The sequence below is a fragment of the Rana temporaria genome, chromosome 3 (assembly GCF_905171775.1).
Source record: "Rana temporaria chromosome 3, aRanTem1.1, whole genome shotgun sequence".
Lineage (NCBI taxonomy): Eukaryota > Metazoa > Chordata > Amphibia > Anura > Ranidae > Rana > Rana temporaria.
This window is the reverse complement of record NC_053491.1, coordinates 479,939,994-479,965,273: the sequence shown is the minus strand read 5'-3', so window position 1 is coordinate 479,965,273 and position 25,280 is coordinate 479,939,994. Positions and strand designations below refer to the sequence as shown.

At 53.8% G+C, this 25,280-nt stretch overlaps 1 protein-coding gene across 2 annotated transcripts in view; it reads right to left on the bottom strand.

The window, feature by feature from the left end:
* KIF1C (kinesin family member 1C) overlaps positions 1-25,280 on the bottom strand; it is a 98,091-nt gene that overhangs the window by 48,779 nt on the left and 24,032 nt on the right. For both annotated transcript variants that reach the window (XM_040346976.1, XM_040346977.1), the window contains exons 3-4: positions 6,098-6,230; positions 4,055-4,131 (exon numbers count right to left, since the gene is read on the bottom strand). In XM_040346976.1, coding sequence (XP_040202910.1) covers positions 4,055-4,131; positions 6,098-6,203 — 183 coding nt within the window. In that variant the 5' untranslated portion in view covers positions 6,204-6,230. The remainder of the gene's footprint in view (positions 1-4,054; positions 4,132-6,097; positions 6,231-25,280) is intronic.

Here is a 25,280-nt window from a genome sequence, read left to right as displayed (position 1 = left end):
GCAGCACGCTCCCCACTCGCCCTGTAGAAGCAGCAGCACGCTCCCCACAAGCCCCGTAGCAGCAGCGCGCTTGCCACTCGCCTCATAGCAGCAGCATGCTCCCCACTCGCCTCATAGCAGCAGCACGCTCCCCACTCGCCTCATAGCAGCAGCACGCTCCCCACTCGCCTCATAGCAGCAGCACGCTCCCCACTCGCCTAGTAGCAGCAGCACGCTCCACACTCGCCTAGTAGCAGCAGCACGCTCCACACTCGCCTAGTAGCAGCAGCACGCTCCACACTCGCCTAGTAGCAGCAGCCCGCTCCACACTCGCCTCGTAGCAGCAGCACGCTCCACACTCGCCTAGTAGCAGCAGCACGCTCCACACTCGCCTAGTAGCAGCAGCACGCTCCACACTCGCCTAGTAGCAGCAGCACGCTCCCCACTCGCCTCATATCAGCAGCAGCAGCACGCTCCCCGCTCGCCTCAAAGCAGCAGCACGCTCCCCACTCGCCTCCAACCAGCACGCTCCCCACTCGCCCTGTAGAAGCAGCAGCACGCTCCCCACAAGCCCCCTAGCAGCAGCAGCACGCTCCCCACTCGACTCATAGCAGCAGCATGCTCCCCACAAGCCCCCTAGCAGCAGCAGCACGCTCCCCACAAGCCCCCTTTCAGTAGCAGCAGCGCGCTCTCCACTCGCCTCATAGCAGCAGCATACTCCCCACTCGCCTCATAGCAGCAGCACGCTCCCCACTCGCCTCATAGCAGCAGCACACTCCCCACTCGCCTCATAGCAGCAGCACACTCCCCACTCGCCTCGTAGCATCAGCACGCTCCACACTCGCCTAGTAGCAGCAGCACGCTCCACACTCGCCTAGTAGCAGCAGCACGCTCCACACTCGCCTAGTAGCAGCAGCACGCTCCACACTCGCCTCATAGCAGCAGCACGCTCCACACTCGCCTCATAGCAGCAGCACGCTCCACACTCGCCTCATAGCAGCAGCACGCTCCACACTCGCCTCATAGCAGCAGCACGCTCCACACTCGCCTCATAGCAGCAGCACGCTCCACACTCGCCTCATAGCAGCAGCACGCTCCACACTCGCCTCATAGCAGCAGCACGCTCAACACTCGCCTCATAGCAGCAGCACGCTCAACACTCGCCTCATAGCAGCAGCACGCTCCACACTCGCCTCATAGCAGCAGCACGCTCCCCACTCACCTCATAGCAGCAGCACGCCCCCCACTCGCCTCATAGCAGCAGCACACTCCCCACTCGCCTCATATCAGCAGCAGCAGCATGCTCCCCACTCGCCTCATAGCAGCAGCAGCAGCACGCTTCCCACTTGCCTCATAGCAACAGCACGCTCCCCACTCGCCTCAAAGCAGCAGCACGCTCCCCACTCGCCTCCAACCAGCACGCTCCCCACTCGCCCTGTAGAAGCAGCAGCACGCTCCCCACAAGCCCCCTAGCAGCAGCAGCACGCTCCCCACTCGCCTCATAGCAGCAGCATGCTCCCCACAAGCCCCCTAGCAGAAGCAGCACGCTCCCCACAAGCCCCCTTTCAGTAGCAGCAGCGCGCTCCCCACTCGCCTCATAGCAGCAGCACGCTCCCCACTCGCCTCATAGCATCAGCACGCTCCACACTCGCCTCATAGCAGCAGCACGCTCCACACTCGCCTCATAGGAACAGCACGCTCCACACTCGCCTCATAGCAGCAGCACGCTCCCCACTCGCCTCATAGCAGCAGCACGCTCCACACTCGCCTCATAGCAGCAGCACGCTCCCCACTCGCCTCATAGCAGCAGCACGCTCCACACTCGCCTCATAGCAGCAGCACGCTCCACACTCGCCTCATAGGAACAGCACGCTCCACGCTCGCCTCATAGCAGCAGCACGCTCCCCACTCGCCTCATAGCAGCAGCACGCTCCACACTCGCCTCATAGCAGCAGCACGCTCCACACTCGCCTCATGGCAGCAGCACGCTCCACACTCGCCTCATGGCAGCAGCACGCTCCACACTCGCCTCATAGCAGCAGCACGCTCCCCACTCGCCTCATAGCAGCAGCACGCTCCACACTCGCCTCATAGCAGCAGCTCGCTCCCCACTCGCCTCATAGCAGCAGCACGCTCCCCACTCGCCTCATAGCAGCAGCACGCTCCCCACTCGCCTCATAGCAGCAGCACGTTCCCCACAAGCCACGTAGCAGCAGCACGCTCCACACTCGCCTAATAGCAGCAGCACGCTCCCCACTCGCCCTGTAGAAGCAGCAGCACGCTCCCCACTCGCCTCATATCAGCAGCAGCAGCATGCTCCCCACTCGCCTCAAAGCAGCACGCTCCCCACTCGCCTCATAGCAGCAGCAGCAGCACGCTTCCCACTTGCCTCATAGCAACAGCACGCTCCCCACTCGCCTCAAAGCAGCAGCACGCTCCCCACTCGCCTCCAACCAGCACGCTCCCCACTCGCCCTGTAGAAGCAGCAGCACGCTCCCCACAAGCCCCCTAGCAGCAGCAGCACGCTCCCCACAAGCCCCCTTTCAGTAGCAGCAGCGCGCTCCCCACTCGCCTCATAGCAGCAGCATACTCCCCACTCGCCTCATAGCAGCAGCACGCTCCCCACTCGCCTCATAGCAGCAGCACGCTCCCCACTCGCCTCATAGCATCAGCACGCTCCACACTCGCCTCATGGCAGCAGCACGCTCCACACTCGCCTCATGGCAGCAGCACGCTCCACACTCGCCTCATAGCAGCAGCAGGCTCCACACTCGCCTCATAGCAGCAGCACGCTCCACACTCGCCTCATAGCAGCAGCACGCTCCACACTCGCCTCATAGCATCAGCACGCTCCACTCGCCTCATGGCAGCAGCACGCTCCACACTCGCCTCATGGCAGCAGCACGCTCCACACTCGCCTCATAGCAGCAGCACGCTCCACACTCGCCTCATGGCAGCAGCACGCCCCCCACTCGCCTCATAGCAGCAGCACGCTCCACACTCGCCTCATAGCAGCAGCACGCTCCCCACTCGCCTCATAGCAGCAGCACGCTCCCCACTCGCCTCATAGCAGCAGCACGCTCCCCACTCGCCTCATAGCAGCAGCACGCTCCCCACAAGCCACGTAGCAGCAGCACGCTCCCCACTCGCCTCATAGCAGCAGCACGCTCCCCACTCGCCTCATAGCAGCAGCACGCTCCCCACTCGCCTCATAGCAGCAGCACGCTCCCCACTCGCCCAGCAGCAGCAGCACGCTCCCCACTCGCCCGTAGCAGCAGCACGCTCCCCACTCGCCTCATAGCATCAGCACGCTCCCCACTCGCCCTGTAGCAGCAGCACGCTCCCCACTCGCCCCGTAGCAGCAGCACGTTCCACACTTGCCTCATAGCAGCAGCACGCTCCACACTCGCCTCATAGCAGCAGCACGCTCCCCACTCGCCCAGCAGCAGCAGCACGCTCAACACTCGCCTCATAGCAGCAGCACGCTCCACACTCGCCCAGCAGCAGCAGCACGCTCAACACTCGCCTCATAGCAGCAGCACGCTCCACACTCGCCTCATAGCAGCAGCACGCTCCCCACTCGCCTTATAGCAGCAGCACGCTCCCCACAAATCACGTAGCAGCAGCACGCTCCCCACTCGCCTCATAGCAGCAGCACGCTCCCCACTCGCCTAAAACCAGCACGCTCCCCACTCGCCCCGTAGCAGCAGCACGCTCCACACTCGCCTCATAGCAGCAGCACGCTCCACACTCGCCTCATAGCAGCAGCACGCTCCCCACTCGCCCAGCAGCAGCAGCACGCTCCACACTCGCCTCATAGCAGCAGCACGCTCCACACTCGCCTCATAGCAGCAGCACACTCCCCACTCGCCCAGCAGCACGCTCCCCACTCGCCCCGTAGCAGCAGCAGCACGCTCCCCACTCGCCCCGTAGCAGCAGCACGCTCCCCACTCGCCCCGTAGCAGCAGCAGAACGCTTTTCCTCATCCTGCAGAAACGGCACTGAAAACTTCCCATTCTCCTACACACAGACAGAATACAAGTCACATAAAACACACAGAGGGTTCGGTACTCACTTTAGTGTGCGACCAATAGGAATGGTCAAATGTGAAGTTCTTTGGAGCATCTTTGGGCTGTTTTGGGTTTGAAATACCTAAAAAGAGAAGAGGGAAGAAGACTCAGCGAGATTAACAGCATTACATGAGATCTACCCAATACCAGATGATTAGTGCCAGGAACCCAGAGACCCTATCACTACCACGGACAGCATCATTTACCAGGGGTCTCCAAACTTAACAATGGGCCAGTTTACTGTCCTTCAGACTCTAGGGGCCTGACTGTGACCATCGGGAATAGAAAATGTCTCCACATCAGGTGGAGCAAACAATGCCCCATCAGTGGTATCATTGGGCCCCGTAGCTGGAGTCATTAGTAGGAATTGTGTCCCGTTATTGGCATCATTGAGTCCCATAGCTGGTGTCATTGGTAGGAATAATTTCCCATCATTGGGCCCCGTAGTTGGTGTCATTGGTAGGAATTGTGCCTCATCATTGGGCCCCGCAGTTGGTGTCATTGGTAGGAATTGTGCCTCATCATTGGGCCCCGTAGTTGGTGTCATTGGTAGGAATTGTGCCTCATCATTGGGCCCCGTAGTTGGTGTCATTGGTAGGAATTGTGCCTCATCATTGGGCCCTGTAGTTGGTGTCATTGGTAGGAATTGTGCCTCGTCATCATTGGGCCCCGTAGTTGGTGTCATTGGTAGGAATTGTGCCTCATAGTTGGTGTCATTGGTAGGAATTGTGCCCCATCATTGGGCCCCGAAGTTGGTGTCATTTGTAGGAATTGTGCCTCATAGTTGGTGTCATTGGTAGGAATTGTGCCTCATAGTTGGTGTCATTTGTAGAAATTGTGCCCCATCATCGGGCTCCGTAGTTGGTGTCATTGGTAGGAATTGTGCCTCATCATCGGGCCCCGTAGTTGGTGGCATTGGTAGTAATTGGGCCTCATCATTGGACCCCGTAGTTGGTGTCATTGGTAGGAATTGTGCCTCATCATTGGGCCCCGTAGTTGGTGTCATTGGTAGGAATTGTGCCCCGTAGTTGGTGTCATTGGTAGGAATTGTGCCTCATCATTGGGCCCCGTAGTTGGTGTCATTGGTAGGAATTGTATCTCATCATTGGGCTCCGTAGTTGGTGTCATTCGTAGGAATTGTGCCTCATCATTGGGCCCCGTAGTTGGTGTCATTGGTAGGAATTGTATCTCATCATTGGGCCCCGTAGTTGCTGTCATTGGTAGGAATTGAGCCCCGTAGTTGGTGTCATTGGTAGGAATTGTGCCCCATCATTGGGCCCCGTAGTTGGTGTCATTGGTAGGAATTGTGCCTCATCATTGGGCCCCGTAGTTGGTGTCATTGGTAGGAATTGTGCCTCATCATTGGGCCCCGTAGTTGGTGTCATTGGTAGGAATTGTGCCTCATCATTGGGCCCCGTAGTTGGTGTCATTGGTAGGAATTGTGCCTCATCATTGGTAGGAATTGTGCCTCATCATTGGGCCCCGTAGTTGGTGTCATTGGTAGGGATTGTGCCCCATCATTGAGCCCCGTAGTTGGTGTCATTGGTAGGAATTGGGCCCCATTATTGGCGTCAGTGAATGAAATAGTGCCCCAAGGGCCATGTAAAAGCAAAGGGCCACATCCGGCCCCCGTGCCGCAGTTTGGAGACCACTGATTTAGACCCAGGGAAGGTGGGGGGTATATCACAAGTCAGTCCATCGAGTGTAGAGGACAACAGGCACAGGAACCATCAGGGCAGAAATACTGGAGGTTCCATCATCAGCTCGTCTATAAAGATGTGCAATCTATTTCCTATGATCATCAGCTCCATCCAGTGGCCATAATGCGGTATTTTCCCCATTGAGCTATTCAGGAAAATACCACATTACGGGCAACAGATGAAGTGGATTATTATAGGACCCCCACACACAGTGCAGCATAGACGTGTAAGAAGGGCCCACATTGAATTGGGAGATGTCAACGCCTTGTGATCCCAGTTTATAGACCTGTTCACAAATCCCAACACATCAACCGGTCACCAGATTGTATGAGAACGAGGATTCCTTACAGGTAGTGTTGCCTTGCATCTGGATGACGCATTTGGAATCGTGTGCGTACTCCCGAGAGTTGAAGGGCCGGACGCGGACAGCAACTTTCACCGAGGCTCCCGCCATCTTTACCTTCAATCCAAACCCACGGATCTACAAGAAACAGAAAAAAAAAAAAAACGTTTAACTTTAATCTTACAGAAGGCCAAACTCCATGATATACAAAAGTAGATAAAAAATAAAATAATAATATTAATAATAAAATACACACAGTATATTGGTTAGAAATATTGGGCTAGATTCACGTACCTGGGCGCATCTTTTGGCCGGCGTATCGCATCTCATATGCGCTACGCCGATGTAAAACAGGGAGCCCAGAACAGTATTCACAAAGGAGTTGCGCCGGTGTAGTGTAAATAGGCCGGCGTAAGCCCGCCTATTTCAAAGTAGGCTGGTAGTGGGCGTGCTTCATTTAAATTAGCCGTGACCCCATGTAAATGAGCGGCCGATCGAACGGCGCATGTGCGCGCATGCTCAGAATCACATCGAATATACGCCCAAACATACGACGCCTCAATGCCTATGACGTGAACGTAACCTACGCACAGCCCCATTCACGTACAACTTACGTAAACGACGTAAAAATCGACGCTGTTCCGAAGTCCATACCTTAACATATAGCTGTGCCTCATATAGCAGGGATAACTTTACGCCGGACGTACGCTTTATGTAAACAATGTAGATTAAAGCGACAGGCGCAAGTACGTTTGTGAATCGGCGAATCTAGGTCATTTGAATATTCGATGCGTAAATCTACGGAAGCGCCCCTAGCTGCCAGCGTAAATATGCACCCACGATCCGACGGCGTAGGAGACTTACGTCGGTCGGATGAGGCCAGAATTCAGGCGTATCTAGTATAGGGAATAGGGCGCATAGATACGACGCATCTGTTCACTTACACTGCGTATATGTAGATACGCCAGCGTAAGTGTTCTGTGAATCTAGCCCATTTTCTTTAATTATATATATATATATATATATATATATATATATATATATATATATATATATATATATATATATATATATATATATATATAAAATAAAAAAATGTGTGTGTGTGTATTTATATATATATTAGGGGTGCAACGGATCAAAAAGCTCACGGCTCGGATCGTTCCTCGGATCTAAGCCACGGATCGGATCATTTTTCGGATCACCACCATATATAGTCCCCACTGTAATGTCCACATCTCCACCCACTGCAATGTCCACGTCTCCCGAGTCAGCGCTGCTCTGGGAAGCTCACCTAGGCCACCGCCGGGTGTACCAAGATGGCCGCGGCTCCGAAGCTAGGCCGAATCTGCGGCCTTTCCTATGGGCTCATATATATATATATATACACACACATACACATATACATACACACACACACAGTGGTGGTGCGTCCATAGAGGGCGCCGGAGCGCCGCCCCCTCTGGCTCCCGCACACGCCACTGATACAAATACATAGATTCATGCATTGTAAAGTAGTGAGTGTACAGCTTGTATAACAGTGTACATTTGCCGTCCCCTCAAAATAACTCAACACACAGCCAATAATGTCTAAACCGCTGGCAACAAAAGTGAGTACACCCCCCAAGTGAAAATGTCCAAATTGGACCCAATTAGCCATTTTCCCTCCCCCGGTGTCATGTGACTGGTTAGTGTTTTACAAGGTCTCAGGTGTGAATGGGGAGCAGGTGTGTTAAATTTGGTGTTATCGCTCTCACTCTCTCATACTGGTCACTGGAAGTTCAACATGGCACCTCATGGCAAAGAACTCTCTGAGGAGCTAAAAAAAAGAATTGTTGCTCTACATAAAGATGGCCTAGGCTATAAGAAGATTGCCAGGACCCTGAAACTGAGGTGGCCAAGACCATACAGCGGTATAACAGGACGGGTTTCCCTCAGAACAGGTCTCGCCATGGTCCACCAAAGAAGTTGAGGTCACGTGCTCAGCGTCATATCCAGAGGTTGTCTTTGGGAAATAGACATATGAGTGCTGCCAGCATTGCTGCAGAGGATGAAGGGGTGGGGGGGGGGGGGGGGGTCAGACTTTTCCCTGGATTTTGCTCCAAAGGGGCGTTGTCCGTGAACTTGGTATGCAAACACACGGCCAACAAACACGAACGTAGTGACGTAATAGACGCACTAAGTGGTTTTTCTGCTCTTTACCGCCACCCTTTGGGCAACTTCTGCTATTGTTGTCTGAACTGTAACACTGGTTCTGAGCATGCGCGTTTGTACTTTGGGCTTCAGTCCGATGGACTTGTGTACACACGATCGGATTAGCCGACGTAGGACATTTGTTGCCGGAAGGTTTGTCTGTTCTCACAGCGAACAAAAAAGCGAGCGTACACACGGCTGGATTGTCTGCAAAAACAGGTCCGTAGGAGGTTTGTTGTCAAAAAGTCTGATCGTGTGTTAGGGCTGGAAAAAACAAACAAAAAACAATCTATTTGAATCGTGACTCAAGTTGCGGTCAAATCACTTCAGATTTTGACCAAATAGATTTTTTTAAGAAAAAATTCACAATAGGACCGGCGCTCCGCGGACTAGGCCGAAGCCGCGGCCTCGCCTAAATAAATCCTGGCCGCAGCTCACCGTGTCCCTGGCAAAAGGCCGCGAGGCCGGACACCGCGGACTAGGCCGAAGCCACGGCCTTTTTCCCCAGGATCGCAGCAAGCATGATTTTTTTAGGCGAGGCCGCGGCTTCGGCCTAGTCCACTGTGTCCAGCCTCGCGGCCTTTTGCCAGGATCGCAGCGATCTGCGGGCATGATTTTTTTAGGCGAGGCCGCGACTTCAGCCTAGTTTGCAGCCTTTTGCCAGGATCGCAGGATTTTTTTTAGGGGAGACCGGAGCTTCGGCCTAGTCCGCGGCCTTTTCCCAAAATCGCGATGGACTAGGCCTAATACGTGGCCTCGCCTAAAAACTCCTGCGCGGAGATCCTGGCAAAAGGCCGCAAGGCCGGACACGGCGGACTAGGCCAAAGCCGTGGTTTTCCCAGGATCGCAGCGAGCATGATTTTTTAGGCGAGGCCGCGGCTTCAGCCTAGTCCGCGGTGTCCGGCCTTGCGGCCTTTCGCCAGGATCGCAGCAAGCTGCGGCCATGATGTTTTAGGCGAGGCAACGGCTTTGGCCTAGTCCGCGGTGTCCGGCCTCTCACCAGGATCGCAGTGAGCTGCGGCCATGATTTTTTAGGCGAAGCAACCGCTTCGGCCTAGTCCGCGGTGTCCGGCCTCGCGGCCTTCTGTCAGGATCGCGGTGAGCTGCGGGCAGGATTGTTTAGGCGAGTCCGCGGCTTTGGGCCTAGTCCGCGGCCTTTTCTCAGGATCGCGACGGACTAGGCCGAAGCTGTGGGCTCGCCTAAAAACTCCTGCAGCTCACCGCGATCCTGGCAAAAGGCTGCAAGGCTGGACGCCGCGGACTAGGCCAAAGCCCCGGCCTTGCCTAAAAAACTCCTGCACGCCGCTCGCTGCGATACTGGCAAAAGGCCGCGAGGCCGGACACCGCGGACTAGACTGAAGCCGCGGCCTTTTCCCAGGATTGCAGCAAGCATGATTTTTTAGGCGAGGCAACGACTTTGGCCTAGTCCGCGGTGTCCGGCCTCACGCCAGGATCGCAGCGAGCTGTGGCCATGAATTTTTAGGCAAGGCAACAGCTTTGGCCTAGTCCGCGGTGTCCGGCCTCGCGGCCTTCTGCCAGGATCGCAGTCAGCTGCAGCCATGATTTTTTAGGCGAGGCAATGGCTTTGGCCTAGTCTGCGGTGTCCGACCTTGCAGCCTTCTGCCAGGATTGCGGGCAGGATTTTTTAGGCGAGGCCGCGGCTTCGGCCTAGTCCGCGGCCTTTTCCCCCAAATCGCGATGGACTAGGTCGAAGCCGCGGCCTTTTCCTAGGATCGCAGTGAGCATGATTTTTTTAGGCGAGGCCGCGGCTTTGGCCTAGTCCGCGGTGTCCGGCCTCTCACCAGGATCGCAGCAAGCTGCAGCCATGATTTTTTAGGCGAGGCAACGGCTTTGGCCTAGTCCGCGGTGTCCGGCCTTGCAGCCTTCTGTCAGGATTTTTTAGGCGAGGCCGCAGCTTTGACCTAGTCCGCGGACTTTTCCCAGGATCGCGGCGGACTAGGCCGAAGCCGTGGCCTCGCCTAAAAACTCCTGCCCACAGCTCCTTAGGACCGGCGCGGTGTCCATCAGAAAAAAAAATTGATTTGAATTGTGAATCAAGTTTTTTTTTTGTTTTTAAATCGCAGATTTTTTTGGGGGCCAAAATCGGCCAGCTCTATCGTGTGTACGGCCTTAACACATCTATATAAAATATATACGAGTTTCACTTTTTTTAATTGAATTACTGAAGTAAAATGAACTTTTTGCTGATATTCTAATTGTATGAGATGCTCCTGTATTATAGAGTCACTCGGCGTCTCCCTGTGATTGGATAATGGTGTATCTCCGTAGTGTGAGAGGGGTGATGAGGTGTGTCGGTTCTCTCCCTCCCCGCGCAGGAAGTTTCTATTGTTTCTCAGGGCGGGGGTGACTCATAATATTTTTATCGTTAGTAAACCCGGTCACTCCCGTCAGGATTGCTGAGATAAGCTCCTCCGTGCCGTAATTACATGAGAACCGACGTCAGATCAGATCCCGAGACATCTACTCCCATTACATCCTCCGCTCCCTGGAGCTCAGACAATTATCCCACCGATGGATCATGGAAGTGCATTGTGTGTAATGGCAAGTTTGTCCTTTAGGACCATCTAGAACAGTGGTTCTTAACCTTTCTAGTGCCGTGACCCCTTGATAAAATTTCCCAAGTTGTGGGGACCCCTTACAGTAAAATTATTTTCACCCAAGGCAAGACAAGTAATTTGCACCTCTAACCCACGGAAATTTAGCGCTCCCTGAGTCCCTTCCACTTGTACAGTATTAAAACCGCTTATGGTACATTTTAGGATATAGCACTCTTTTCCTTTTATCTCTCTCTATCCTAATTTCTTGTTTTTTTCCCCCATCCCTCTATCTAGCCGTCTTTCTTGCTCTTTCTCTCCCTTTGTTCACCCCTCTTTTCCTTTCCCTTCCATGTATGCTCAATTTTTAATCTTTCTCTTACTCCTTGGTGGGGGGGGGGGGGCTGAATGGGATGAGTGGATTAGGTGCTCTTGAACAAGGTCATCTGCTGATCTGAGAACTGTAGTGGGGACTTTAAATGGCAACTATAGTCATAGGTAGTGTTGACTTTGTGGCGTCTCGTAACAGTGACACCTATGCCGGAATCAGGAGATAGGGTCTCCTCCAGCCCCTCCCACTTCACATTCCTCACCAGTCAACTGACCTCTAGCCTCCGCCCCCCCACCCATGTCGTGAACTGAATGGGCGGCTGCGACGAGGGTGAGTGGGAGACTATGGTCTCCAGGAACAGCCCAGCTGGGCAGCCACAAAAAGGCAGGGAGAGTGGTGCGGGCTTCAAGAACAACCCAGGATTCGGGGACCCCTGGCAAATCATCATTTGACCCCCGAGGGGGTCCCGACCCCCAGGTTGAGAACCACTGATCTAGAACGAGTTGCAGATCTAATCATCCACTGAAACTATTTAGTCAGTGGGAGTTATAGCGCCCCCCCATCCTTGGCGTCAGTGGGAGCTATAGCATGCCCCCATCCTTGGTCGTCAGTGGGAGTTATAGCGCCCCCCCCATCCTTGGCGTCAGTGGGAGTAATAGCGCCACCCCCATCATTGGCGTCAGTGGGAGTTATAGCGCCACCCCCATCATTGGCGTCAGTGGGAGTTATAGCGTCCCCCCATCATTGGCGTCAGTTGGAGTTATAGCGCCCCCTGCATCATTGGGAGTTATTACGCCCCCCCATCATTGGCGTCAGTGGGAGTTATAGCGCCCCCCCATCATTGGCGTCAGTGGGAGTTATAGCGCCCCCCCCCCATCATTTATTGCGCCACCCCCATCATTGGCGTCCGTGGGAATTATAGCGCCACCCCCATCATTGGTGTCAGTGGGAGTTATAGCGCCTCCCCATCATTGGCGTCAGTGGGAGTTATAGCGTCCCCCCCATCATTGGCGTCAGTGGAAGTTATAGCGCCCCCCCCCATCATCGGCGTCAGTGGGAGTTATAGCGCCCCCCCCCCATCATCGGCGTCAGTGGGAGTTATAGCGCCCCCCCATCATTGGCGTCAGTGGGAGTTATAGCGCCCCCCCATCATCGGCGTCAGTGGGAGTTATAGCGCCCCCCGCATCATTGGCGTCAGTAGGAGTTATAGCGCCCCCCCATCATCGGCGTCAGTGGGAGTTATAGCGCCCCCCCATCATTGGCGTCAGTGGGAGTTATAGCCCCCCCCCCATCATCGGCGTCAGTGGGAGCTATAGCGCCCCCCGCATCATTGGCGTCAGTAGGAGTTATAGCGCCCCCCCCCATCATCGGCGTCAGTGGGAGTTATAGCGCCCCCCCCCCATCATCGGCGTCAGTGGGAGCTATAGCGCCCCCCGCATCATTGGCGTCAGTAGGAGTTTATAGCGCCCCTCCATCACTGGGAGTTTATAGCGCCCCTCCATCACTGGGAGTTTATAGCGCCCCTCCATCACTGGGAGTTTATAGCGCCCCTCCATCATTGGCATCCGTGGAAGTTTATAGCGCCCCTCCATCATCAGCGTCAGTGGGAGTAATAGCGCCACCCCCATCATTGGCGTCAGTGGGAGTTATAGCGCCACCCCCATCATTGGCGTCAGTGGGAGTTATAGCGTCCCCCCATCATTGGCGTCAGTTGGAGTTATAGCGCCCCCTGCATCATTGGGAGTTATTACGCCCCCCCATCATTGGCGTCAGTGGGAGTTATAGCGCCCCCCCATCATTGGCGTCAGTTGGAGTTATAGCGCCCCCTGCATCATTGGGAGTTATTACGCCCCCCCATCATTGGCGTCAGTGGGAGTTATAGCGCCCCCCCATCATTGGCGTCAGTGGGAGTTATAGCGCCCCCCCCCCCCCCCATCATTTATTGCGCCACCCCCATCATTGGTGTCCGTGGGAATTATAGCGCCACCCCCATCATTGGTGTCAGTGGGAGTTATAGCGCCTCCCCATCATTGGCGTCAGTGGGAGTTATAGCGTCCCCCCCATCATTGGCGTCAGTGGAAGTTATAGCGCCCCCCCCCCCATCATCGGCGTCAGTGGGAGTTATAGCGCCCCCCCCCATCATCGGCGTCAGTGGGAGTTATAGCGCCCCCCCATCATCGGCGTCAGTGGGAGTTATAGCGCCCCCCCCCCCCCATCATCGGCGTCAGTGGGAGCTATAGCGCCCCCCGCATCATTGGCGTCAGTAGGAGTTATAGCGCCCCCCCCCCATCATCGGCGTCAGTGGGAGTTATAGCGCCCCCCCCCATCATCGGCGTCAGTGGGAGCTATAGCGCCCCTCGCATCATTGGCGTCAGTAGGAGTTTATAGCGCCCCTCCATCACTGGGAGTTTATAGCGTCCCTCCATCACTGGGAGTTTATAGCGCCCCTCCATCACTGGGAGTTTATAGCGCCCCTCCATCATTGGCATCCGTGGAAGTTTATAGCGCCCCTCCATCATCAGCGTCAGTGGGAGTTATAGCGCCCCCCCCCCATCATCGGCGTCAGTGGGAGTTATAGCGCCCCCATCATCAGCGTCAGTGGGAGTTATAGCGCCCCCCCCCCATCATCGGCGTCAGTGGGAGTTATAGCGCCCCCCCCCCCCCCCCATCATCGGCGTCAGTGGGAGTTATAGCGCCCCCATCATCGGCGTCAGTGGGAGTTATAGCGCCCCCCCCCCATCATCGGCGTCAGTGGGAGTTATAGCGCCCCCATCATCAGCGTCAGTGGGAGTTATAGCGCCCCCCCCCATCATCGGCGTCAGTGGGAGTTAAAGCGCCCCCATCATCAGCGTCAGTGGGAGTTATAGCGCCCCCCCCCCATCATCGGCGTCAGTGGGAGTTATAGCGCCCCCCCCCCATCATCGGCGTCAGTGGGAGTTATAGCGCCCCCATCATCGGCGTCAGTGGGAGTTATAGCGCCCCCCCCCCATCATCGGCGTCAGTGGGAGTTATAGCGCCCCCGCCCATCATCGGCGTCAGTGGGAGTTATAGCGCCCCTCCATCATCGGCGTCAGTGGGAGTTATAGCGCCCCTCCATCATCGGCGTCAGTGGGAGTTATAGCGCCCCTCCATCATCGGCGTCAGTGGGAGTTATAGCGCCCCTCCATCATCGGCGTCAGTGGGAGTTATAGCGCCCCCCCCCGCATCATTGGCGTCAGTGGGAGTTATAGCACCCCCTGCATCATTGGCGTCAGTGGGAGTGATAGCGCCCCCCCATCATTGGCGTCAGTGGGAGTGATAGCGCCCCCCCATCATTGGCGTCAGAGAGGAGAGAGCCCCCCCCCCGTCTAAAAGAGAGGAGAGAGCCCCCCCCCCCCCGTCTAAAAGAGAGGAGAGAGCCACCCCCCCCCCGTCTAAAAGAGAGGAGAGAGCCCCCCCCCCCCCCCCCGTCTAAAAGAGAGGAGAGAGCCCCCCCCCCCCCCCCCCCCGTCTAAAAGAGAGGAGAGAGGCCCCCCCCCCCCCCCCCGTCTAAAAGAGAGGAGAGAGCCCCCGTCTAAAAGAGAGGAGAGAGCCCCCCCCCCCCCCGTCTAAAAGAGAGGAGAGAGCCCCCCCCGTCTAAAAGAGAGGAGAGAGCCCCCCCTGTCTAGAAGAGAGGAGAGAGCCCCCCCTGTCTAGAAGAGAGGAGAGAGCCCCGTCTAGAAGAGAGGAGAGAGCCCCCCGCCCCCTGTCTAGAAGAGAGGAGAGAGCCGCCCCCCCGGCTAGAAGAGAGGAGAGAGAGCCCCCCCGTCTAGAGGAGAGAGCCCCCCCCCCCCCCCCGTCTAGAAGAGAGGAGAGAGCGCCCCCCCCCCGTCTAGAAGAGAGGAGAGAGCGCCCCCCCCCCCCCCGTCTAGAAGAGAGGAGAGAGCCCCCCCCCCCCCCCCCGTCTAAAAGAGAGGAGAGAGCCCCCGTCTAAAAGAGAGGAGAGAGCCCCCCCCCCCCGTCTAAAAGAGAGGAGAGAGCCCCCCCCCCCCGTCTAAAAGAGAGGAGAGAGCCCCCCCCCTCCGTCTAAAAGAGAGGAGAGAGCCCCCCCCCCCCCGTCTAAAAGAGAGGAGAGAGAGCCCCCCCCCCGTCTAAAAGAGAGGAGAGAGCCCCCCCCCGTCTAAAAGAGAGGAGGGAGCCCCCCCCCCCGTCTAAAAGAGAGGAGAGAGCCCCCCCGTCCAGAAGAGAGTCTTCTGGGACGGAGGGCCCTCCTCTCTTCTGGGACGGAGGGCCCTCCTCTCTTCTGGGACGGAGGGCCCTCCTCTCTTCTGGGACGGAGGGCCCTCCTCTCTTCTGGGACGGAGGGCCCTCCTCTCTTCTGGGACGGAGGGCCCTCCTCTCTTCTGGGACGGAGGGCCCTCCTCTCTTCTGGGACGGAGGGCCCTCCTCTCTTCTGGGACGGAGGGCCCTCCTCTCTTCTGGGACGGAGGGCCCTCCTCTCTTCTGGGACGGAGGGCCCTCCTCTCTTCTGGGACGGAGGGCCCTCCTCTCTTCTGGGACGGAGGGCCCTCCTCTCTTCTGGGACGGAGGGCCCTCCTCTCTTCTGGGACGGAGGGCCCTCCTCTCTTCTGGGACGGAGGGCCCTCCTCTCTTCTGGGACGGAGGGCCCTCCTCTCTTCTGGGACGGAGGGCCCTCCTCTCTTCTGGGACGGAGGGCCCTCCTCTCTTCTGGGACGGAGGGCCCTCCTCTCTTCTGGGACGGAGGGCCCTCCTCTCTTCTGGGACGGAGGGCTCTCCTCTCTTCTGGGACGGAGGGCTCTCCTCTCTTCTGAGACGGAGGGCTCTCCTCTCTTCTGGGACGGAGGGCCCTCCTCTCTTCTGGGACGGAGGGCCCTCCTCTCTTCTGGGACGGAGGGCCCTCCTCTCTTCTGGGACGGAGGGCTCTCCTCTCTTCTGGGACGGAGGGCCCTCCTCTCTTCTGGGACGGAGGGCTCTCCTCTCTTCTGGGACGGAGGGCTCTCCTCTCTTCTGGGACGGAGGGCTCTCCTCTCTTCTGGGACGGAGGGCTCTCCTCTCTTCTGGGACGGAGGGCTCTCCTCTCTTCTGGGACGGAGGGCTCTCCTCTCTTCTGAATAAATGTTCTTCTCTTACGGGTTATAAAAAGAATCACAAATTATGGCCACTGACTCCTGTACCCGAGGATCCAATCACATGTCAGCGCTGGGTGAGCTTTACACTGAAAGTAACGGGCGGCCAAAACATATTGAAAACACGTCCCGTTCTTCATAACACCACGTGTATTGTAGGGAGCTGGAAAGGAGATGTATTCAGAATAACGCGCTCATTGCCACGGTGCAAATGTGCCGGGAGAGGTCCCAAGGTGTGAGGAGTTAAATGTGATCCCGGGGAGGGGTAGAGTCTAGGCCAGGACACCCCCCCCCCTCCCCTCATCATGCCTTAGCTGAAAAATATCCCAGGAATTTTCCTCCCCGCTCCGACACTTCCAGGATAAGAGAGGACAGACAATGAACAGAGGGATAGAGGCTGCAACTGGGCCTAGGAGCGCAGACTGCGATCCAGGCCTTCTCGTCCAACATCAGTCCCTGACCTCACAAATGCTCAAACATTCCCATAGACACACTCCTAAACCTTGTGGATGGCCTTCCTAGAAGAGTTGAAGCCGTTCTAGATCCAAAGGCTGGACCAACTCACTACGGAACCCTACAGACCAAGACTGGGATGCCATTAACCGCTTGCCGACCGCTGCATGACGATATACGTCAGCAGAACGGCACTGCTGTGCAAAAGGGCGTACCCGTTCGTCCCTTCGTCATCAGCGACTAGCAGGCGTACCCGATGTTGCCGGTGGCCCAGAGAAAAAAACAAGGCATTTGCCTGTTCTGCCTAGCAACATGACAGGGAGCTACTGCGCTCAGTGATCAGGAGCAGCGATTAGAGGTCGGCCGATATGTGGCCGTTTTGGAGAAATCGGCATCGGCTGATTTTTATCCAAATTTGCCCGATATTTTACAATTCCCGCTAGCAATGCCACGGCTCCGGAGCTAGGCCGGAGCCGCGGCCTTTCCTGATGCTGTGACCGCGGCGGTCATAACATCAGGAAAGGCAGCGGCTTCGGCCTAGCTCCGGAGCCGCGGCCATCTTGGTACACCCAGCGCGGCGTCCCTCCTCTGTTAACGCCCACAGAGGAGGTGGGGCCCCGCGCTCGTGGGACACACACCGCTCTGGTGTCTGTACTACGGGGGGGGGGGGGTGTCTATACTGGAGGGGGGGGGGTGTCTATACTGGAGGGAGAGGGGGTCTGTACTGAGGGGGGGGGGGGTGACACCATTTTTTTGCACCAGTGCCACCTGCCAGTGCTACTTGCCATCTGCCAGTAACAAATCCAGTGCCATCCGCCAATGCCACCTGCCAATACCAATTATTGCCACCTTCCATCAGTGCCACCATCCAGTGCCAATTAGTGCCACCTTCCATCAGTGCCATCCGCCAATGGCACCTGCCAGTGCCAATTAGTCCCACCTTCCATCCAGTGCCAATACCAGTGCCACCATCCAGTGCCAATTAGTGCCACCCTCCATCAGTGCCATCCGCCAATTGCACCTGCCAGTGCCAATTAGTCCCACCTTCCATCCAGTGCCAATACCAGTGGCACCATCCAGTGCCAGTAAGTACCACCTTCCATCCAGTGCCACCTGCCAATGCCAACCAGTGCTAACTATTGCCATCAACCAGTGCCATCTGCCAATCAGTGCCACCTGCTAGTACCATTTTTCAGTGCCATCCAGTGCATCCTGCCCGTGCCAATAAGTGCCTTCTGCTAGTGCCATCTTCCTTCCAGTGCCACGAGCCAGTGCCACCAATAAAAATCGGCCGCAAAAATCGGCATCATATATCGGTCATCGGCTGCCCAGATTTCTAAATATCGGCATCGGCCAGAGAAAAACCCATATCGGTCTACCTCTAGCAGTGATCTCTTATGTTCTAGTGATCCCAACCCCCTTCCCTGCCAGTGACATCTACACAGTCATCGGTGCATTTCTTATAGCATTGATCTCTGTATAAAATGTCACAAAATAGTGTCAAAAGTATACAATTTTATTTTCTTGGGTCGTGTTTTGTTTAACCACTTAGGGACCCCTTAACGCCGATATACGTCGGCAGAATGGCACATCTCGGCACACCCACGTACATGTACGTGGCCCTTTAAGCCCAGCCGTGGGTGCACGCGGACCCGGTCCGAAGCTCCATGACCGAACACGCGGACCCGATCACCGCCGCCAGTGTACCGCAATCGGCCCTCCGGAGCTGAAGAACGGGGAGAGGTGAGTGTAAACACACCTTCCCTGTTCTTCGTTGTGGCAGTGTCATTGATCGTGTGTTCCCTGATATAGGGAAACACGATCAATGATGTCACACGTCCAGCCCCACCCCCTACAGTTAGAAACACATGAGGTCACATTTAACCCCGAGGGGGGGGGGGGGTGGGTTAACTCCCAAACTGCAATTGTCATTTTCACAGTAAACAATGCATTTTTATAGCATCTTTTGCTGTGAAAATGACAATGGTCCCAAAAAAGTGTCAAAATTGTCCGATGTGTCCGCCATAATGTCAGTCACAAAAAAAAAAACAAAAAAAAAATAATCGCTGATCACCGCCATTAGTAGTAAAAAAAAAAATTATATATATATATATATATATAAATATTAATAAAACTATCTCCTATTTTGTAAACGCTATAAATTTTGCGCAAACCAATCGATAAACGCTTATTGCAATTTTTTTTTACCAAAAATAAAATAAGTAGAAGAATACGTATTGGCCTAAACTGAGAATATATATATACATACATACATACATACATACATACATACACACACACACATATACATATACATATATACATATACACACACACACACACACACACACACACACACATACACACACACACATACACATACACATATATACACATACATATACATATATACACACACAGACCTCTCGTATATCTATCGCTCTCTCTAATAAAATAGATCTATATATAGATCTGCACTCAGTGACCCCGCCGGTGTCCGGAGACGCTCTCAGGAATGACCTTCCAGCAGCCATGTGACACCCATGTGGGAGCCCCCTCGGCTCACACCGATAGGTTGGTGATTGCTGGAGATGAAGGGCCTCATTCACAGCTTATATTAAAGAAAAAATTATATATTTTAACCCCTTGTCCACCGGGCCTATTTTGGCACTTCTCTGCTTCATGTAAAAATTTAAAAAAATGTTGCTAGAAAATTAATCAGAACCCCCAAATATTATATATATTTTTTTTTAGCAGGAAGCCTAGGTAATAAAAAGGCGGTCATTGCAACTTTTTTCCCTCGCATTGTATTTGTGCAATCATTTTTCAAACACCTATTTTTGGGGGGGAAAAAAACGGTTTCATGAATTAAAAAAATAAAACAGTAAAGTTAGCCCGATTTTTTTGTATAATGTGAAAGATGATGTTACGCGGAGTAAATAGATACCCAATATGTCACGCTTTAAAATGGCGCACACTCATGGAATGGCGCCAAACTTCGGTACTTAAAAATCTCCATAGGTGACGCTTTAACATTTTTTTTTTACAGGTTACTATTTTCGAGTTACAGAGGAGGTCTAGTGCGAGAATTGTTGCACACGCTCTAACGCACGCGACAATACCTCACATGTGGGGTTTGCGTGGCGTTTACATATGTGGGCGGGACTTGCATGCTTGTTCGCTTCTGCGGGCGAGATAATGGGGACAGGGGCGTTTTGGAAAAAAAAACGTTAATTTTACTTAATTTTTTTTTACACTTTTTTTTTTTTTGATCACTTTTATTCCTATTACAAGGAATGTAAACATCCCTTGTAATAGGAATCACTGTGACAGGTCCTCTTTATGGAGAGATGTGGGGTCAATAAGACCACATCTCTCCTCCAGGCTTACAAGCATGAAATCGGTGAAAAATAAAAAATAAATCACAGATCACATGCCGACATTTACTTCCGGGTACCGGGCGTGACATCATAACGTCGCGCCTGGGCCTCCGACGGTCATAGAGATGACTGGGGACCATCTGGTCACCAGTCATCTCTATGCTTTCCAGGCAGCGCCGACCGATTCGCTCTCCGGGCCCCCAATGGCACGGAAGAGCCCGGAGAAGCACCGGATGTCGGTGGGATGGGGGAAGTCCCCTCCCGCCGCCTATAAGAACGATCAAGCAGTGGAACCGCCGCTTTGATCGTTCTTATCGTGCACAGAATCGGCGGCTGAAGACGGCGATATCTGAATGATGCCTGTAGGTGCCCCCATCATTCAGATATCACTGCACAAAGTCAAGGCTGTCATATGACGTCCTCCCATGGACAAGTGGTTAAAGACCCTCAAGAAGATGGTGCAGACTTCGCAATCACACAAATCATGGTGATTGGCCGTCACAGTGGTCACATCCCACCAGCTCCTGATCACGCAGGCTGGGACTGCACTGGGAGCGTGCTTTAACCACTTCAGCCCCAGAGGCTGCCAAAAAAAGGACCGGCCCACTTTTTGCCATTCGGCACCGCAACACTTTAACAGACAATTGCGCGGTCGTGCGACGTGGCTCCCAAACAAAATTTACGTCTTTTTTTTTTCTCACAAATAGAGCTTTCTTTCGGTGGCATTTGATCACCTCTGCAGTTTTTTTATTTTTTGCGCTATAAAACAAAAAAATAGAGCGTCAATTAAAAAAAAAAAAAAAATAAATAAAAAAAAAAGCAATATTTAAATAAATATCCTCAAAAATATATTAAATGTGAACGTACAAAATATGTAAAAATTGACAGCGTTGTAGAAATACTTGTTTAATAAAAATTCTTCTAATACTGACTCTTGGAATGTGCAAAGAGCTACACAGCAATTACCAAGGGGGCCACATGTGGTCCTTCTGCCACAGATTGGGCTCTAGGCGGAGAGACTTCAATGACTTCCTTCAGTGATCCCGGCTCGTCTCTCACCTCTGACTGACAGCAGCGGAACATTCCGGCATGCCGGGCATTCTGCTGGGGGACCGGGAGCGGCAGGAACTTGCAGGTCACACACAGATGGTGAGACACATAATTGGAGGCGTGTGCGTACAGGGCCGCATTCCACCACAGCAGGTGACATACTGTTTGTACAGGACTACAGGAAATCCCAGAGGAAGAGGATGCACAGCGACGAGGCATTCCATGAACTGCGGACACAATGATCCCCCGCATCTTTTCTTTTAGAAAATGGCCGACCATACAATGGAAGGTATGGAAAGAGGAAGAGAGTCCCATCATACAGACTTGTGTGTCCCACCGTGAGGTGTTATTATTCAATATGTTGTGTATTAATGAGCAACCTATTCATGGTGAATGGGCCACCATCACATCATAAGTCTTCTCATCAAAGTCCCAAAAGAGGTCCTCCTACCACATTGGACGTTCTCCCTAATGCACTGGATGTTCCCCTTCACATCAGAGGTCCTCCCATCTCACTGGAGGTTCCTCCCATCTCACTGGAGGTTCCTCCCATCTCACTGGAGGTTCCCCCCTTCACATCAGAGGTGCTCCCATCTCACTGGAGGTTCCCCCCTTCACATCAGAGGTGCTCCCATCTCACTGGAGGTTCCCCCCTTCACATCAGAGGTCCTCCCATCTCACTGGAGGGTCCCCTATCACAGTGGAGGTCCCCCTATCACAGTGGAGGTCCCCCTATCACAGTGGAGGTCCCCCTATCACAGTGGAGGTCCCCCTATCACAGTGGAGGTCCCCCTATCACAGTGGAGGTCCCCCTATCACAGTGGAGGTTCCCCCTTCACATCAGAGGTCCTCCTATCACCTAGGAGCATCTCTGATGTCAAGGTGAACGTCCAATGCGGTAGGAGGACCGCCTAATGTGAAGGGAGGAACCTTCAATGCGGTGGGAGCATCTCTGATGCAAAGGGGGAACCTCCAATCGCATTGAAGGTTTCCCCTTCTCATCAGGAGGTCCTCCTACCGCATTAAGGGTTCCCCCTTCACATCAGAGGACCTTCACATCAGAGGTCCTCCTACCGCATTGAAGGTTCCCCCTTCTCATCAGAGGTCCTCCTACCGCATTGAAGGTTCCCCCTACACATCAGAGGTCCTCCTACCGCATTGAAGGTTCCCCCTTCGCATCAGAGGTCCTCCTACCGCACTGAAGGTTCCCCCTTCACATCAGAGGTCCTCCTACCGCATTAAAGGTTCCCCCTTCACATCAGAGGACCTTCACATCAGAGGTCCTCCTACCGCATTAAAGGTTCCCCCTTAACATCAGAGGTCCTCCTACTGCATTGAAGGTTCCCCCCTTCTCATCAGAGGTCCTCCTACCGCATTGAAGGTTCCCCCTTTACATCAGAGGTCTTATCATATTGGAGGTTCCCCCTTCTCATCAGGAGGTCTCATCATATTGGAGGTTCCCCCTTCTCATCAGAAAGTCCACCTTCAAAAGCCCCCCCGCCCCTGCTTTTTCACACCAGGCACCATTGCAACTCGAGACCCTGGGGTAAATTGGGTTTATGTTCACAGCCCCCCATTAAAAGAAGAAACATTGACCTTCACCCTTCACATCAAAGATCCTCCTATCGCATTTGATGTTCCCCCTTCACATCAGAGGTCCTTCAATCACATTGGAGGCTCCACCTTTAAATCAGAAAGTCCACCTTAAAAACCACACCAGGCCCACCTGCACCATTGCAACTCGAGACCCTGGAGCAAAATTAGGTATATGTTCACGGCCCCCCCAGGGGGACCCAGATGGCACTCCATTAAAAAAAAAAAGATAGGAGTGAGTTATTGACAAGATCACCATGTGAAAATAAAACAAACAAAAAAAAGATAAAAAAAAAATGATAAAAAAAAAAAACGAATGCAGTCACCACATCCAAGAACCAGTAAGCCACGATATATTGATTGTACATGAATTTCCTTATGGGTTTGATCCTGCCCAGGCAAACTTAAGGCTTAAAATGGACCATGCACTTCAGACAATGGTCACTTTGGACCCCCCTCCAAAAAAAAAAACTGCATAAAGGGGCAAAATATAATCCGTTTGGGTGACAACATTCTGCCACCAATATCCAGGGAATGCAGAGGAGACCAAATCTCAATGCAGTATCCTCTTAAGAAATGTGGGCTACCCGCTATTCTCCGAGTGTCCGGGAGGAGGACGTCACCCTCACCTAGGAGCTGTGGGAGGGAGCCAGGGAAAAATAACTAGATTATCTTTTTTTCCACATATTATCTAAAGTTTGAATATGTATAGCCATCATTTGGGTGAGGGGGGGGGGGGGGGGCACAATCAATAAGTGGACCCTGTCATTAAGGTGCAAGGTCCGCTTTCTATAGAAAAGTGTTTTATCACAGGCAGCCCATTGCATTAGAACAGCTGGAACGGGACCCGCTTTCCCTGCAATGCAAATACACAGTATTGTCAAAAGTATTGGGACACCTGCCTTTACAAGCACATGAACTTTAAAGCGGTAGTTCACCCTGACCCACATGATGTTACCATCGAGACAGGCATTGTAGCGCGAGCTACAGTATGCCTGTCCCGATTTTTTTAACCCCGTACTCACCTCGTAGTCGTCCATCGTAGATTCCGGCTCCCGCGGGGAATGGGCGTGCCTATGGAGAGGGAGGATGATTGACGGCCGGCCCTGGCACGTCACTCTCCCCGAAGACAGCCGGAGTAGGTCTCGGCTCTTCACGGCGCGTGCGCACAGGCTATGCGCACGCGTCGTGAAGACCAAGCCTATTTCGGCTATTTCCGGAGAAGCGTGACGCGCCAGAGCCGGCCGTCAATCATCCTCCGTCTCCAGAGGCACGCCCATTCCCCGGTATCTTCGATGGACGACTACAAGGTGAGTATGGGGGGAAAAAATTCGGGACAGGCATACTGTAGCTCGCGCTACAGTGCCTGATTTAAAGGTAAAAGAAAAAAAAAAATTTTTTTTCCTGTCGATAGGGTGAACCCCCGCTTTAATAGCATCCCAGTCTTAGTCCATAGGGTTCAATATTGAGTTGGCCCCGCCCTTTGCAGCTATAACAGCTTCAGCTCTTCTGGGAAGGCCATCCACAAGGTTTAGGAGTGTGTCTATGGGAATGTTTGACCATTCTTCCAGAAGCGCATTTGTGAGGTCAGGCATTGATGTTGGATGGGAAGGCCTGGCTCGCAATCTCCGCTCCAATTCATCCCAAAAGGTGTTCCATCGGGTTGAAGTCACAACTCTGTGCAGGCCAGTCAAGTTCCTCCAACCCAAACTCACTCATCCATTTCTTTATGGACCTTGAGAGGAGTTTTGACAGGCCACACAACCACAGTGTGGCAGGGGGATCATTTAATTGCGGCTGCAAAGTATTGTGGCTGCGGCTGCAAAGTATTGAGGCTGCGGCTGCAAAGTATTGAGGCTGCGGCTGCAAAGTATTGAGGCTGCGGCTGCAAAGTATTGAGGCTGCGGCTGCAAAGTATTGAGGCTGCGGCTGCAAAGTATTGAGGCTGCGGCTGCAAAGTATTGAGGCTGCAAAGTATTGAGGATGCGGCTGCAAAGTATTGAGGATGCGGCTGCAAAGTATTGAGGATGCGGCTGCAAAGTATTGTGGCTGCAAAGTATTGAGGCTGCAAAGTATTGAGGCTGCAAAGTATTGAGGCTGCGGCTGCAAAGTATTGAGGCTGCAAAGTATTGAGGCTGCAAAGTATTGAGGCTGCAAAGTATTGAGGCTGCAAAGTATTGAGGCTGCAAAGTATTGAGGCTGCAAAGTATTGAGGCTGCAAAGTATTGAGGCTGCAAAGTATTGAGGCTGCAAAGTATTGAGGCTGCAAAGTATTGAGGCTGCAAAGTATTGAGGCTGCAAAGTATTGAGGCTGCAAAGTATTGCGGCTGCAAAGTATTGAGGCTGCGGCTGCAAAGTATTGCGGCTGCAAAGTATTGCGGCTGCAAAGTATTGAGGCTGCAAAGTATTGAGGCTGCAAAGTATTGAGGCTGCAAAGTATTGAGGCTGCAAAGTATTGAGGCTGCAAAGTATTGAGGCTGCAAAGTATTGAGGCTGCAAAGTATTGCGGCTGCAAAGTATTGAGGCTG